Here is a 14,679-nt window from a genome sequence, read left to right on the forward strand (position 1 = left end):
GGAGGTTTTGCGTGCCGTGCCACTGTTGTTGCCCACCTTCGTGAATATTATTCGATACAATTTGCTGTTGGTTACATTTTCTTCTTCCCATGGGGATTATTCTAAGCGCATACGTGAACTAGTAATGACTTAATCACATTTCCTTGCCGTTTTATGTTGTCGCGTTACGTGATTTCCCGCTTCTCGTTTTTAGCAGCGTTTTCGGTTGTTTATTAGGCCGAGCTTTTGTTTATAATAAATATGATTGTTTAGACGAAGTCCTTGCTGGTGTCTGCTATTTCGGGGAACCACTTATTCTCGTTTGCTCTGTTACGCACGAAGCGGTGGGTTGCGCAAGGCCGCCTCTCGTTCGGGCATCTTCGGCTCTTTCCGGAAAAAATACGAAGCTGGAAACCAAGAAGACGAAACGAAAAAGGTCTTCGTGTTTGGCCTCGCCGATTGTTCAAATCTTTCATTGGCATCCGTTCTAGCTCGGATCGAAGGACGGGCTTCGCCCCCCAGCCCTACCGCCATCATCATCATCATCATCTTCATCACCACCACCGTCACCACACCCGCCCCTCTCCGGCGATCCCCGCATCGTCGTCGAGGTTTGCTTTTTCCTCCCTTGCTTCCTGCTCGTCCCGTCGCCTTTTTGTTGCCGCCGAGGGACGAGCGCAAGGACAACATCTCAAGGTCAGACGCGCCTACAGTCTTTCGGCTCCTCTTCTTCTTTCCGTTTACACGTCTGCATGTTTTGCCGAGAGGAGGCGCGGTGGGGGGGCGGTTGTTTCGATGGAGGCGCGATGACGAGAGATGTAGGCAGGTGCACGGAAGAAAATGGAGGAAAGACAAAGAAATGCTGAGCGCGGACAAAGAGAGCAAATCTTCCCCCGGGCAAAATGTGGATTGTTGCCACATCCTCCCCCCCACAAACGTGCTTCGATTGCAGCCGGTAAACCTCGAGCGTGACCTCGATTTTGCATCTTTCTCAGGGGCATGATGATGATGATGGGGGGGGGGGGGTGTGAAGATGCTTTTCATTCGCTCTTGAAATGAAGCTTTCGGGGATGAATTTCAACGTAGCCTGCATTTCTTTCCATCTCAAATGTGAATCATCCGCATGAAGTCAAAGTGGGCGACAGAGAAGGCGCTCGACGTTCGTTGGCCTTTCTCTCTTGCTTTTCTGCTCAGCCACCGCTCGCTGGCGACATGGCGACATGAGCGCGGCACGTGATTTCTTGGGACCGGAAGCGATGTTGACCCGCTCAGCGATGCTAAGTCGGGCTCGGCTAATGCTAACCGGGAAGGAAGCTTGGTCGCGACGCGCTCGCCGAGGAGAGGCCGCGAGGCAACCGCTCCTCGCCCGCGGGATGCGGCCGCCGCGGTGGCGCGACGGTCTCGGGAGGCGCCGCGTCCGCCCCTCGGCTTCCCGACAGCTTCCCGTTTTTGCAGCGCCATCGAGGGCGCAGCGAGCACGACACGACTCGCTTCATTTTTTAAATTATTATTTGTTTTTTTTCATGCTCGGATGAGCTCGCCTTCTCCGTTCACGGCGGATGCGGTTGCCGCGGTGACCGGTCCCTTTCTCTCTTAGGAGGAGGGAGGGGGGCTGGGGGCGGAGTGAGTCGGGGATGCTCTTTATTCCCTTTTTGACGCCAACAGCTGAAGCTGATGTTGAAGCGGCTTGCCGTCCGCACTCAGAGGAGCCGTCCGCCACTTCCCTGGTCTCGAGTCAGACCTCCCCCTTGCGACCGCGCTGTCGGCCCCCCGCCCCTCGGGCAGCATTATTGACGTTTCCATCTGCTCTCGCGTTTGACAACAAAATCACTTTTGGGCACCGATCGATCCTCGGAACAACGGCGCTCCGATGAGCCCGCTTCATTCGCACTTGGAATTGGGACTGCGGCCAGCAAACGTTAGGACACGCCCATCGCTCTCCTCGGAGAGAAAATGTATTTTCCCCCGACGAACCGATTTTGAGAATTGATGAGTTTTCCATGACTCGATTCGATGCCGTATCTCCTTTGCCACGTCGTTAACGGGCGTCGTCGCCGATCGGGTCGCGACGCCGTCTTTGTGGAATTTTCTCGACAACGCGGAAAGAGCTCTTCAAAGCTGGTCACCTTGCCAATGTCTGTGAACTCCTCGCCGCAGGGGGCGCCCCGCCGTGCCCCGGCGTCACCATGGCCGCCGCGGCGGCCTCCTACGACCAGCTGGCCCACCAGGTGGCGGCGTTGCGCAAGGAGAACTCCCACCTGAGGAGGGAGCTGGAGGACAACTCCAACCACCTTTGCAAGCTGGAGACGGAGACCTTCGGCATGAAGGTCGGTCGCCTCGGTCGCCTCGGTCGCCGTGGCCGCGAGCCGTCAATCACGTTGCCCTTGTCGTGGCCGCCACACAGGAAGTGCTGAAGCAGCTGCAGTGTCAACTGGAGCAGGAGGCGGGGACTCTGGCCTCGTCGGGACGCGGCGACGTGCTACGCCAGCTCCAAGGTATCCGACGCCCGCGCGGCCGCTAAAACGATGACGGCGATATCGGGGTGGGGCGCCTGGCCTCCAAAGGCGCACCGGTGGACGGCCGCGCGAGCGCTGCGTCGTTGCTGTTGACCAAATCATCCATCAATTTTTGGTCCTAATGTCGGTAACCTAAGAATTAGTCGACAACTCTTCAGGAAATGTTGAAATCGTGAACCGTTTCAGAGCTGCACGTGGACCTGACCAACTACTATGAGCTGAAGCATCAAGGTCACCAGGGTCAGCGCTCGCGTCTGCCGGCGGACAATCGAGGAGGTCCGGCGGAGCGAGAGGAGCGGCTGGCCGGGCCCCCGCCCTCCTGCCACACCACCTCCTCTTCTTCGGCTCGCGACGACGTTTCCTCCTCCCTCGTGTCGCCGCATCACTTCCTGGACGGGGCCCCGCCCCAAACGGCCGTCTTCAGCGGCGCCGACGGCCGCCTCAGCGACCATCACGTGAACGAACTCTACAAGGAGAGGTGAGTGGCGACTGAAGATCTTTTTTTTCTTGAGGGTGATGAAGGGGGAGGGGCATCCTCGCCGACGCGCACGGACGCCAACGTGGCTACAAACGGACAGCAAACGGTCACAAGAGCCCATTTGGTGTGGCCGATTTAGCCATTTGCCGGTGTCGGTCGCCTTTCCGAAGAAAACGACAACCGGCAACTTTGGACGGCGCACACCGCGAGCGCAAGGCATTTCCGTACAAAGGGAGAGGAGCCGGTTGGAAGCCACAAGAGCTCACGGCACTCTCGTCCCTGCGCAGGAACCAACTTTTGGGAGAAATTGACCGCGAGGAGCGAGAGCGCTGTTGGTACTTCAGCCAGCTGGAGGCGCTGTCCCAGAAGCTCACACACCTGCCTCGCGTCGACACGGTAAACACACACACACACGGGTGTGCACGTGTGTGTGGGTGAGCCAGGCGCGCCTGACAGCCGGCCGTGGCCTTGGCTGCAGTTTTCCCGGCAGATGGACTTCATCCGCCAGCAGCTGGAGTTCGAAGTTCAGCAGGTGCGCTGCGTCATGGAGGAACGCTTCGGCAGCAGCGAGGAGATGGTCCGCCGCACGCAGGTAGCAAAGGGGCGCAAAAGGCCCGCAAGCCGCTGGGTCGTCGGCACGCGGCCGCTCGGCTCACCTTGTGTGTGTTGCAGATGCGCGTGGCCCGTCTGGAGCAGCTGGAAAAAGAACTGCGCGAGACCCAAGGGACTCAAGAGAGCCAACTGCAGGTCAGACGCGCACGCGGGCTCACAAAGGGCTTTGTGTCTTTGTCGGTGCCGATGTGCGTCACCACTTTTTCTCCCCTGGCGCGAGCCGTAGGTTTGAATTGTGAGCGCTTGCCACAGAGAGCTGCCCGTCTCTGATCGGGTGGCGGTGGGCTCGGGTCGGCCTCTGGCCTCCGCCGCCGCTCTCTCGGAATGCTAGCGGGTCAGCGTCTTTGTCGGTGGCGCTCACTTCCCCTTTGCCACCCATCTCCGCCTTGCAAAAACAAAACAAAACAACAACAAAAAAGACGATGGCAATTGTGCCAAATATACGCCTGCCGCATTTCGCGCGCATGCACGCAAACAAACGCAAATGCGCCGCGATGAAAACATCCAAGTCGTTGACTTGTATTGCGCGCGCGTGCGTCTGCGCCTGCAGTTGCTGGGCGCGGAGAGGCCTCCTGCCGGAGAAGCGGAGAGCAACGCGACGGCGGGCGCGGACGGGGCGGTGGACGGCGGCGGCAAGGTAGCCGGTCGGCTCGCCGCTCGTGCTGGCGCGGCAGGAAGCCTTTTTTGACGACTGAACGTCCCCCGGCCGCCGTAGATGGAGATGGTCTTCTGGCTGCTGTCCATGCTGGCCAACAGAGACAAGGAAGAGATGTCCCGGACCCTGCTGGCCCTCTCCAGCTCCCAGGACAGTTGCGTCGCCATGAGGAAGTCCGGCGGCGTTCCCCTCTTGGTCCAGATCCTCCACGAAGAAGCCGGCGGGCCGGGGGAGGCGCGCTGCAGCCGCCAGGCCAAGTCGCGAGCCGGCGCCGCCCTGCACAACATCATCTACTCCCAGCACGACGAGGGCCAGGCCCGCCGGGAGATGAGAGTTCTGCACATGCTGGAGCAGGTCCGAACTTACTGCGACAGCGGCTGGGACTGGATGGAGAACCGCGCCGAGGGCCGTCCCGGTCCCACCGGAATCCTCGGTGAGTGCCGTTCCAGGCGCTCCGGCTTCCCCGTCGACAACGGCAGCAAGCCCGAGGGCCGTACAAAGTCTAAAGGGCGAAGGGTGGGGGGGGGGGAGACCTTCCTAAGGAGCTCGAATCCGTGAGACCTGCTGAGTCCCAAACCGGTGCGCTGTGAGAGACCGTCCGACTCAAAAGAAGTTTCTCGTTCTCGTCAGATGTTCCCGAACCCGTGGACCCGCAGATCTGTCAGGCCACGTGCGCCATCATGAAGCTTTCCTTTGAAGAAGAGTTCCGTCGCGCGATGAACGAATTAGGTGAGTGAAACATTCAAACCAAGACGAAGGCGAAGGTGAATGCGACGTTGCGGATCGGCTCGCGCTGCCCTCCAGGTGGCCTGCAGGCGGTGGCGGATCTCATCCACTTGGACCATCAAATGTACGGCACGCAGAACGACCCCATCAACATGGCGCTGCGGCGCTACGCCGGGATGGCCTTGACCAACCTCACCTTTGGAGATGTGGTCAACAAGGTAAGGTGGGGGCTACCGGAGCACCTCGCCCACACGCGTCCTAAAAGCTAAAGCCAACGCTAGCCGCGTCAGGGGCCGAGCCGGACTCCTCGTCCGTTACGTTCCCCGAACGGCCGATGTTGACCGACGACGAAGATCGTGAGAGCGAGCGGTCGCCGTTTCTCCGTTCCTGACACGTTGCTGTCCGTTCTCCGTCGCCTCCCGCAGGCCACTCTGTGCTCGAGAAAGAGTTGCCTGCAAGCTCTCGTTGCCCAGTTAGCCTCAGACAGCGAGGAGCTCCACCAAGTGGTCTCCAGCATTTTGAGGAACTTGTCCTGGCGGGCCGACATCAGCGGCAAGCGAGTCTTGAGAGACATCGGCTGCGTGCCTGCCCTGATGACGTGCGCCCTGCAGGCCACCAAGGTGAGGACTCGCCCGCGACGGGCGTCACACGACGACTGTTTCTACAATACCTCCCTCTCTGTCTCTCCTACCCTCAGGAGTCCACTTTGAAGAGCCTTCTGAGTGCCCTGTGGAATCTGTCGGCTCACAGCTTGGACAACAAGGAGGCGGTGTGCGCGGTGAACGGCGCGCTGGGCTTTCTGGTTAGCACGCTGACGTACCGCTGTCAGACAAACTCGCTCGCCATCATCGAGAGTGGCGGCGGAATCCTGAGAAATGTCTCCAGTCTGGTGGCCTCACGAGAAGACTACAGGTGCGTCCGTCGGGTCGTGCGGTCCCCATGATCTTCTCGGGGTAGAAGAGACGCACGGCGGGGCCGCGCTCACCATGCTTTCCTTCCTCCAGGCAAGTCTTGCGAGACCACAACTGCCTCCAGACTCTGTTGCAACACCTCCGTTCGCACAGCTTGACCATCGTCAGCAACGCTTGCGGGACACTTTGGAACCTCTCGGCCCGGAGCCCCAAGGACCAGGAGCTGCTTTGGGATTTGGGCGCCGTCAGCACGCTGCGCAATCTTATCCACTCCAAACACAAGATGATCGCCATGGGCAGCGCCGCGGCTTTGAGGAACCTGCTGAGCAATCGTCCGCCGCAGTACAAGGACGCGTCGGTGCTCTCGCCGGGGTCGTGCGTGCCTCCGCTTTACATGAGAAAGCAGAGGGCGTTGGAGGCCGAGCTGGATGCCAAACACCTGGCTGAGACTTTTGACACGCTGGAGAAACGCAATCCCAAGAACAGGCAGCTGCGCCACGTCGAAAGTCTGGCCAAGGACTACGCGTCGGATTCCGGCTGCTTCGACGACGAAGAGGCCCCCAACGTCTCCTGCGGTCTGGACGCCGGAAGCTTCTCCGTGCTCTCCACCTATCTCAACAACTCCAACTTGCTACAAAACGGCAAGCGGGACAGCGAACCCGAGCGGGACCTGGACCCGCCTCGGCTGGACCGGGGACAGCCGGCATCCGACGAAGCGATGTCCGCCGCCGCCGAGACGCTGGCTAAGAAGATCACCAACGCCGTGGCGAAGATCGACCGATTAGTGGAGGACATCGCCATGCACACTTCCTCCGAGGACAGCTTTAGCCTCAGCTCCGAAGACCATCTGGCAGACTGGCCTTACGGGTCGCCCGAGCAAAACGAGATTGGCGCCAAGTCGCGCTCCCCCTGCCGTCTCTCGGACGCGAGCGGCTCGGCCCATCGGGAACGCCTCTGCAGGGCGCGTGCGTTACTGCGCCTGAAAAGCGCTCATACGAGCGTATCCACCGACAGCTTGAACAGCGGCAGCACCAGCGACGGCTACTGCGGCAGCAAGGATCCGGACGGCCGGATCCCCCACAAACGACCCGACCGGCTGGATCTGACCGTGGCTCACCTGGAGCGCCGCAATGCGCAACCCGCTCTCTTGAGTCAGACGAGCCGGGAAGCCATTCCGGAGAGGGATTGCGTGGATGAAAAGGACGATATAGCTTTGCAGCTCCTCGACTCCGATGCGGTACAGATCCGGGAACCTCCGGTGCAAACACCCGCCAGCGTGTCCACAAAGGTCTCTTCGGACGTCAGCATGGCCTCCGTCAAACTTTCTCCTTCCTACCGGCAGGTTCCGCTCATTCAGAATGTTGCCAAACTCGGCGTCGCAGCGACGCCCGTCAACGTTCGGGCCGCTGAAGGCACGAGGAGGCAAGCCTGGGCGCCCGCCGCCGTGACCAAGTTTTTGCCAATGGCGTCCAGCAGGAGTCCAACCGCGGGACCAATGGAGACGCTCCAGAAATACTCTGTGGAGAACACGCCCATCTGCTTTTCTCGCTGCAGCTCCTTGTCCTCGCTGTCTTCCGGGGACGGAGCACTGGATGGACCAAGCGACATCGAGCCGGAGAGCGACTCCTCGCTTGAAATCATCCAGGCGGAGGACGGAGAGGATGTCCAGAGAGCCGAGGAGGCCGAGACCTTAGAGGATCTGAGTGACAGCCAGCTGCTCCTGACCGACTCCAAAACCTTCCCGAGCAAAGAGAGCGACCCCATCCCAATTCCGTGCCCTGACAAAAGAGAAAAGGTCTTCCTTCAGGGAGCCGCGGCGCCGGAAGACGGGTCGCCGTCCAGCTCTTCTGAGAACTACATCCACGAGACTCCTCTGGTCATGAGTCGCTGTAGCTCGGTCAGTTCTCTGGGCAGTTTTGAGTCGCCGTCCATCGCCAGCTCCATCCAAAGCGATCCCTGCAGCGAGATGATCGACGGAACCATCAGCCCCAGCGATCTCCCGGACAGCCCCGGGCAAACCATGCCGCCGAGTCGAAGCAAGACTCCGTCGTGCTGCGCGGACGCCGGCGGAGGGGAAGCGCAGACGGCCGCTTCGGCGGCGCCGTGGGAAAACGGTCTGCGGACCTTCACGGAGGTGGGCGACTCCAAAGACAGGTTCAACCTGCCGGCCGATTTGGACGCAATGATCTACTTCACCGTGGAAAAGCCCACGGAGAATTTCTCCTGCGCGTCCAGCCTGAGCGCTTTGCCTCTTCACGAGCACTACATCGAGAAAGACGTGGAGCTGAAACTGACGCCGCTCCTCCGGCAAAGCGAGAGGAGCCCGGCCGCGCGGGACGAAAATGAGCGGGCTCTCGCCCGCGCTGAGAGATGCAGTGAAGGCAACTCCGACGATGACATCGAGATCCTGAAGGAATGCATCAATTCAGCGATGCCCTCCAAATTCAGGAAGGTCAGGCCTTCCTTGGTGACCAACATCCCTCCTGGTTTTGGCGGTGCCCAGAAAGCTGCGCATCTCCCCGTTTACATGATGCTCCCGAATGGCAAAACGCAGCTGTACCCCGGGAGGAGAATTGTCATCCCGCAGCAGGACGTCAGGTTTGACGATTCGTCCGTCACCGACTCGGCCGACGGCACTGCGGTCAATTTCTCCAGCGCGACTTCACTGAGTGACGACACGCTCCAGTACCCGGTCAAGGACCGTCCGGCCCGGCCCGTTCCCAAGCAAAAAATGCTGGATGAGGAGGCGAGGAGGATCGAAGACTTGCGAATCTTCTCCCACTTCCACAAGGCAAACAAGATGAACTACCCGCCCGTGATTCCGGCGGGCCGCAGGAGCAAACACGTCGTTTCCACTCAGGAGGTTCTGATGCAGAGCAAGGAAGTGGCGGACAGAGTCGCCAACCAGAGGAATCGCGAGCCTTCCCCCAGCCACCAGAAGAAGACAAAGTGCCCGGGGCCGGCCGGGAAGCCGCAATTGCCCGTTATAAAACACAAGCCGGCGGGTAGCGCCGCGCAAAACAGAAGCACGGCGCAAGCGTCGCATTCTTGGCAGGAGAGCAAACGTTCCTACCAGGACAAAACCAAACTTGCCAGCAGAAGCCATGCGAGGGAAGCCGGCAGGAATCCTCTGTCGCGAAGCATGAGCAACATCGGCAGGACTTTGAGAGGCTTTCACGGGATCAAGCAGAACCTGGTGACGCACGACTCCCCCGCCTGTCACTCGCTCAGCTCCTCGCTGAGTTCCCTGAGTGACGCGGAGTTTGTTGACCACAGATTCAAAGCCCAGCAGGTTTGGTACAAGAACAGACACAACGCCGGCCTGAACGCCACGCGGCAAGCCAAGTCCGTGGCCGTCCGCGGCCAGTTTGACGAGCGCAGCTCTCCGAGTTCCGTCAGCGTGGACTCTGAGGACGACCTCCTTCAGAAGTGCATCACTTCCGCCATGCCCAAACAGAGACGGAAGATGGCCGGCAGGAAGAGGAAAGCGGAGAACGGCCCAAAACAAGTGCCCAAGGCCTCGGAGGTCTGTCGCGTGGACGAGGACAGCGACGACCCGGCGTGGGATCAAGACTCGGACCTGAACAGCGTGGAATGGCGAGCCATTCGAGAAGGCGCCGATGCGGTCGTGACTGGACTGCAAGCAGCCAAGTCTCAAGACCTCTCCTCCGAAGAAAGCGAATCCGTTTTGTCGTTTATCTCAACGTCCAGCTTTACCCCCAAGGAGAAGAAATTTGCAAAAGACAAGAAGGCCAACAAAGCTCTGGACTTTGCGCAGCGCAAGCCGGTGCCCAACTTGCCAGTGGTTTTCAGAGGCAGAACGGTCACCTACACGCCGGCGAAAGAGCCGGCTCCGTCGCAAATACCTCCGCCCAGGAAAGTAACCACCAAAACGGATGCGCCGAGGAACCCGGGGCTAGCTCAGCACAGGTCAAAGAGCCTTCACCGATTAGGAAGGCCAAAGGACATGGAGCTGCAATTGCCAAAAAGGAGCTCGACTCCACCTCCGAGGATACCAAAGAGCTCCTCCTCCGGCTCATCGCAAAGTTCAACGCCATCCAAACATGCTCAGAAGAACCTCGCGTGGCCGACTCCGACGCCGAGCGGGCCTATCCCGAGAAAGGGTGGCGCGCCACCGGCCGGTAGCCCCCCAGAAAGAAAGGGACGCTCTCCCGTGGTGAACAGGGTTCAAAAAACACCGCCGCCGAAGACCCAGAAGTCACCGGTCAGGATACCTTTTATGCAGAATTCGGTGAGTGCGGCCAGACCTCTTTCACCTCTGGTCACCAACCAGGCTACGGGTAGACAAAACCAGCGCACTGTGAAACGGGTCCTCCCTCCTCAGCGATCTGATCTGGCCGGGGTGGCGTCAGCCCATTCGAGCGGCGGCGAGTCGGACTCCAATGGATTCTTGAGGCAGCTGACGTTCATCAAGGACTCAAAGAGCGGACGAAAAAGTGACGGCACGCCCCGCGTCCCGCTGTCCCGATCCCAGAACGGTTCCCCCCACCGGGCGGTTCCGGGGGCTTCGGCGGTCTTCCTTTGCTCATCCCGCTGCCGGGAGCTGAAGGTGGCCGCCCAGCCCCCGAGCAAGATGACGGCAAACGGTGAAGGACAAGCGCAGCGAGTCCAGAGACCTCAGCCGGAGGCCAGGAGCACCGGCGGGGTGACCTGGAGAGATCGGACCCCGTCTGGAAGAGGTCCATCCAGGAGAACCAGCTCGGAAAGCCCCAACAGAGCAGCTCAACGAAACGCTCCGGGCAGAGTTTGGGGAGAGAGACGACTACGACAGGACCAAGAAACATTTAAACGCCACGCGTCATCGCCGAGTATAAACGTCCTGAGCCGAGTGACCAGCCGTTCTTCCCTCCGTTCATCGTCCTCCGACTCGAGCGGACGAGCCAAAAGCGAGGACGATACGAAGAAGAAAAGTCCGAGATCCCGTCTGAGTGACAGGGTCACCTGGAGGAGGATCAGGGATGAAGACGTACCGCAGATCTTGAAAAGCACTCTGCCGGCCAACGCCTTAGCACTTGTGCCCTCCCCCGACGGGGCCAAGCCGCCACTGGCTTCTCTGCCGGGGAAGCTGCCGACTATTCTTCTGGCCTCGCGCAGTGTGAGCGACGCTACGGTTCAGACAGAAGATTTCTCCCACAGCAAGATCAACTTCGGCCCCGCTCCCACCGCCGAGTCGATTCCGGAAGATGCGGCGGGACGAGTGCTACTTCGGAAGTTTAGCGCCGCCGCCGGGGGAGACTTTCAAGACGGAGACTTAGACGGCAGCGCCTCGCCCCGAAAGCCAGACGGGCACGTAGGCGGAGCCGTGCATTTCCGCCAAGGATCTCCGAGCAAGGCGGCCAGAGTTTCTCCGTTCAATTACGTCCCCAGCCCCGCGGCGGCCCCGCCGGAGGCCCCGAGCGCGGAGGCCGACCACAAGACCGAAAGCCAAAATCAGTCGTAGATGTTTGATGAAAGACACTTTGGAGAGTCCCCGATCGGACCGCCCTTCGCCTGCACCTCGACCTGCTCCGCCGCATCCCATCTTCGACTCTGTCCACGCTACTAGAGGTATTGCAACGTGGGGCTTTTAGGCACCCACCCATCCCGGACATTTTGTCCTTGTTTTTCTACGTGTAGAATAATCATGGCTTGCTAGAAAAGTTTCAGAAGAAAGTGGCAAAGTATGCAAACCTCAACGAGCCCAAACGCGTCCAACCCTTCTCGCCCCAAACACGGGCAGATGCTCTCAATCGCTGTTGGCGCCGTGGTCCTCAACCATTCAGCGACATGCACAGGGCTAACGGCAAAGCCGCACGCCCACGCCATGATTTAGTATTTGCGCAAGAGCAACGTCACGTTCTCAGTTGATTGACAGGAGATCAATAGTGCAGCCGTGACTGCGTTCCCCTCATCAGGTGTGTAAATAATAGTGAGAATAATAAAAATACAGCGGGAAACAAGACGGAGTGCTGACGAATTGGCTGATGAAGCGTGCAAATTGGCTAAAGTGTTTCCGTATGCATTTAGTGTGAAGGAATCCACCGATCAACCAGTGCCAGGCCGGTGACTGAAGTACATCAAGAATACGTCTTCCTCGTACAAGCTGCTCACGTTCGTAAGCTTTGAAGTGTTGAACGTGTGTCACATTCGGGTCTCGTTGCCAAATCTCTCCTGCTCGTGTGTTAGCTTTAGCAGCTGCGGCTAACCCGTATGTCTCGTTTTTGTTTTTTTTTTGCTGAACAAGAAGATGGAAGAAAGCGTGTAAGCCATCGTTGTGGCAGGAAGGCCTCATCAACGGGCAACCGAAACGAGCTGGACATAAGAAAATGATCACATTGTCAATTTGCGAATTGCAGGACGCCAAAGTCGTACTTGTCATGTATTTCCCCAATAAAAAGTCTTCGGCGTACACGTGACTACATTAATGGCTGCGGGGTGTACGCGCGGATCACTTCCATATGACTGTGTATGTATTTCGATCACACATCAGGCTTCCGTGTGCGTTCTATCCATTTTTAATGCAGGAATACATTTTATGTGCCACCGCTGGTCTCAACGAGGCACTCGTATTAATATTACGTTGGTGGAATAAGAATTGAATCGAGGAATTCGTCAAGTTTCAACCCTCTCAGGGCGCCGCCATGTTGGACAACATCGCCCTCTGCTGTTGACCACAATTCATCGCAACCGCTCTCGGTCAGCCATTGCTCGTGTCACATCAAAAACTCCGGAAAACGGGCAAGAAATAGCGCTGCTAATGGTTGATGATGGGTTTTTTTTGTCCAACTTCCTTCACTACCACCATAGGTGCGTAGACCGCTAACCTGTTTTCAGGGACTAAGTTTGGCAAATTGGCAACAGCGGCGCGAGAACAGATGTGACGTGCATTTCTTGCGTCACGCTTCATCAAAACCATGAGCAGCACACTTGACATACTTTGCTGCACAACCTCTGCGGGTTGTCTGCCCTGTGCCCGCGACGGTTGCTTTCGGCCTTCATAATAACAAACGGGAAAGACACGTTGCGACAGGCGCAACACTTGTCACAAATCCGCACGGAGTATTACGGTCGATTTCCACTTGAGCCATTTTCTTGGCTCGTTCCGTCGCAGGCCTGGAGTGATCCAATGCAGCAGCGTCTCCCCAAATCATGCAGGTACAGTCAAATTCAGTTATGATGCATACATTTATTGAACAGTCTGTTGTTTGGATTGTTGAGCACAAATGATCTCTGAAGTTACCGGAAATGTTCTTGGAGTTTGTTTCTGAGTGCCGAGTCCTTTGAGTCACAAAAGGTGTTGCGACTTCCGTTGGCACGCATAACAGAAAATACTTTTTGGAACTGAAAACACAACGATCCAAATCGGTCTGCTTTCATGGACGGCATGTTTACAGGCGTGCCCCGGCGGGCACCCGGTCGTCCAATATTTGCGTGGCTTTCCTTCGGTTGCCTTCTGCAGTCACGACGACGTGCAAGGTTGACTCTGCGGCTCCCGGCGCGGTCAGCAAAGTCCACCTTTGACTTCCGCCAGGTGGCGGTCCAGTCGCTGGCCCGCCGCTCGGAGGTGGTCCCGCTGGCGCGTAAGGACCGCCCCCACCTCCTGCAGCTGATGCTTTACGTCCGCGTGACGCCGGCATTGCTGGAAGGTGCGCTCCGCCTCCCCCGTCTCGCCAGCTGATGACGCAACGTGTAACGTCAATCACATTGGCCGCACCTCCTGTCTTTTAACACTCTGTGTGCGTGTTTAATTTAAATGTTCTTCATTTCCTTGGGACAGTGCACATTCAGCAACACAAGAATAAAGAGTGCAAATGCGCCGTTCTTAGCATAAATGCTCGTGTCATTCAATCGCAGATCTGTTACGGATAAATTACTCTGCGTTTGAATGCAAGTACGGAAAACCGGGGCAAAGTCGGACAAATTGTGGAGGGATTGCGTTCAACTGTTTTGCACTTCAGGTTAGAGGAGTTATATATCGGGGGGGGGGGGGGGGGGGAAATTAGGCGATGGTCACGGTAACAACGACCTCTAAACTGGGAGATGAGAACTTGATCGCAACCAGACTCTTCCGAATGTCAATTGAAGCTCTCTGCACTCCAGAAAAGTCAAGTACAACAGACCACATCATGCAGTGAATAAAGCGTGCCGTGTCGTGGCGAGGCCTCACGATGTTGGGGTTGTTGCAGGATGGCGAAGACCGGGTCGTCGGGCTCGGCGCCGCCGACGTCCTCCATGATGCGGTCCACGCTGGGCGGAGAGGGTCTGCTGGGCAGGACCGCGCGCTTCTTGCTTTTCAAGTTCACGTTCATGACCGCGTTGACCACCACCGGTCGGCCTGGGCACGACACAAGACCATCAGTGGGGTAATGTTGCCGCTTTGCAATCAACGAGTTCGAAGACGGGCAATCTGAAAACGACCGTGTGTGCGTGCGTGTTAACATGTCTGCTGGCTACCTGCAATTTCAGTGGCCACGTCTCGTCACTGTTTATTTGCGAGCGTCGGATTCACTTGTCCACTGGAACGTCCGCTTGGAAATCAACGCGAGTCCACTTTTGAAGTGATCGCTTCCTCGATCATTTGAGACTCGTGACGTCGCCCAACTTCTTCTGTTAATGTTTGACCGTCACGCTTAGTGTAGCGCCACCTGTCGCCTTGGAAGATTGAATCCGCGATTGCTCAGTTTAAGAAACGTGTATTTATTTATCTGTCTATTTATTGATTCGTTTCAAAATAATTCCTCGTTCATCGTTCGTAGGCATTGCCTTGGCATGAGCGAGGATGCCAAATGGCTACTTTGGCCG

General features: G+C 58.0%; 2 protein-coding genes across 4 annotated transcripts; one reads left to right on the plus strand and one right to left on the minus strand.

Annotated features, from left to right (window-relative positions):
• The first annotated feature begins 823 nt into the window (after positions 1-823).
• LOC127606012 (adenomatous polyposis coli protein 2-like) lies at positions 824-12,286 on the plus strand. Its single transcript, XM_052073975.1, is given in 15 exon segments — positions 824-901; positions 904-934; positions 2,137-2,306; positions 2,384-2,474; positions 2,682-2,973; positions 3,261-3,369; positions 3,452-3,565; positions 3,646-3,720; positions 4,136-4,222; positions 4,301-4,673; positions 4,871-4,969; positions 5,045-5,184; positions 5,392-5,586; positions 5,664-5,878; positions 5,971-12,286. Coding segments are annotated over 15 exon segments (7,422 nt in total). The 5' UTR covers positions 824-838; the 3' UTR covers positions 11,339-12,286.
• A 1,041-nt stretch (positions 12,287-13,327) lies between these two features.
• Positions 13,328-14,494, minus strand: c8h19orf25 (chromosome 8 C19orf25 homolog). Of its 3 annotated transcripts, none has more exons than XM_052074015.1 (3): positions 14,332-14,494; positions 14,024-14,212; positions 13,328-13,551 (listed from the first exon to the last, which is right to left on the minus strand). In XM_052074015.1, exons 2-3 carry the CDS (start codon positions 14,184-14,186, stop codon positions 13,379-13,381), a joined length of 336 nt encoding a protein of 111 aa, XP_051929975.1. In that variant the 5' UTR covers positions 14,187-14,212; positions 14,332-14,494; the 3' UTR covers positions 13,328-13,378. The 3 variants fall into 3 exon arrangements, with proteins under 3 accessions (XP_051929975.1, XP_051929977.1, XP_051929976.1); XM_052074017.1 differs by having other exon boundaries at positions 14,045-14,212; positions 14,332-14,484; XM_052074016.1 differs by having other exon boundaries at positions 14,361-14,430.
• Between the last annotated feature and the right edge of the window lie 185 nt (positions 14,495-14,679).

This window comes from Hippocampus zosterae, chromosome 8 (genome assembly GCF_025434085.1).
Source record: "Hippocampus zosterae strain Florida chromosome 8, ASM2543408v3, whole genome shotgun sequence".
Lineage (NCBI taxonomy): Eukaryota > Metazoa > Chordata > Actinopteri > Syngnathiformes > Syngnathidae > Hippocampus > Hippocampus zosterae.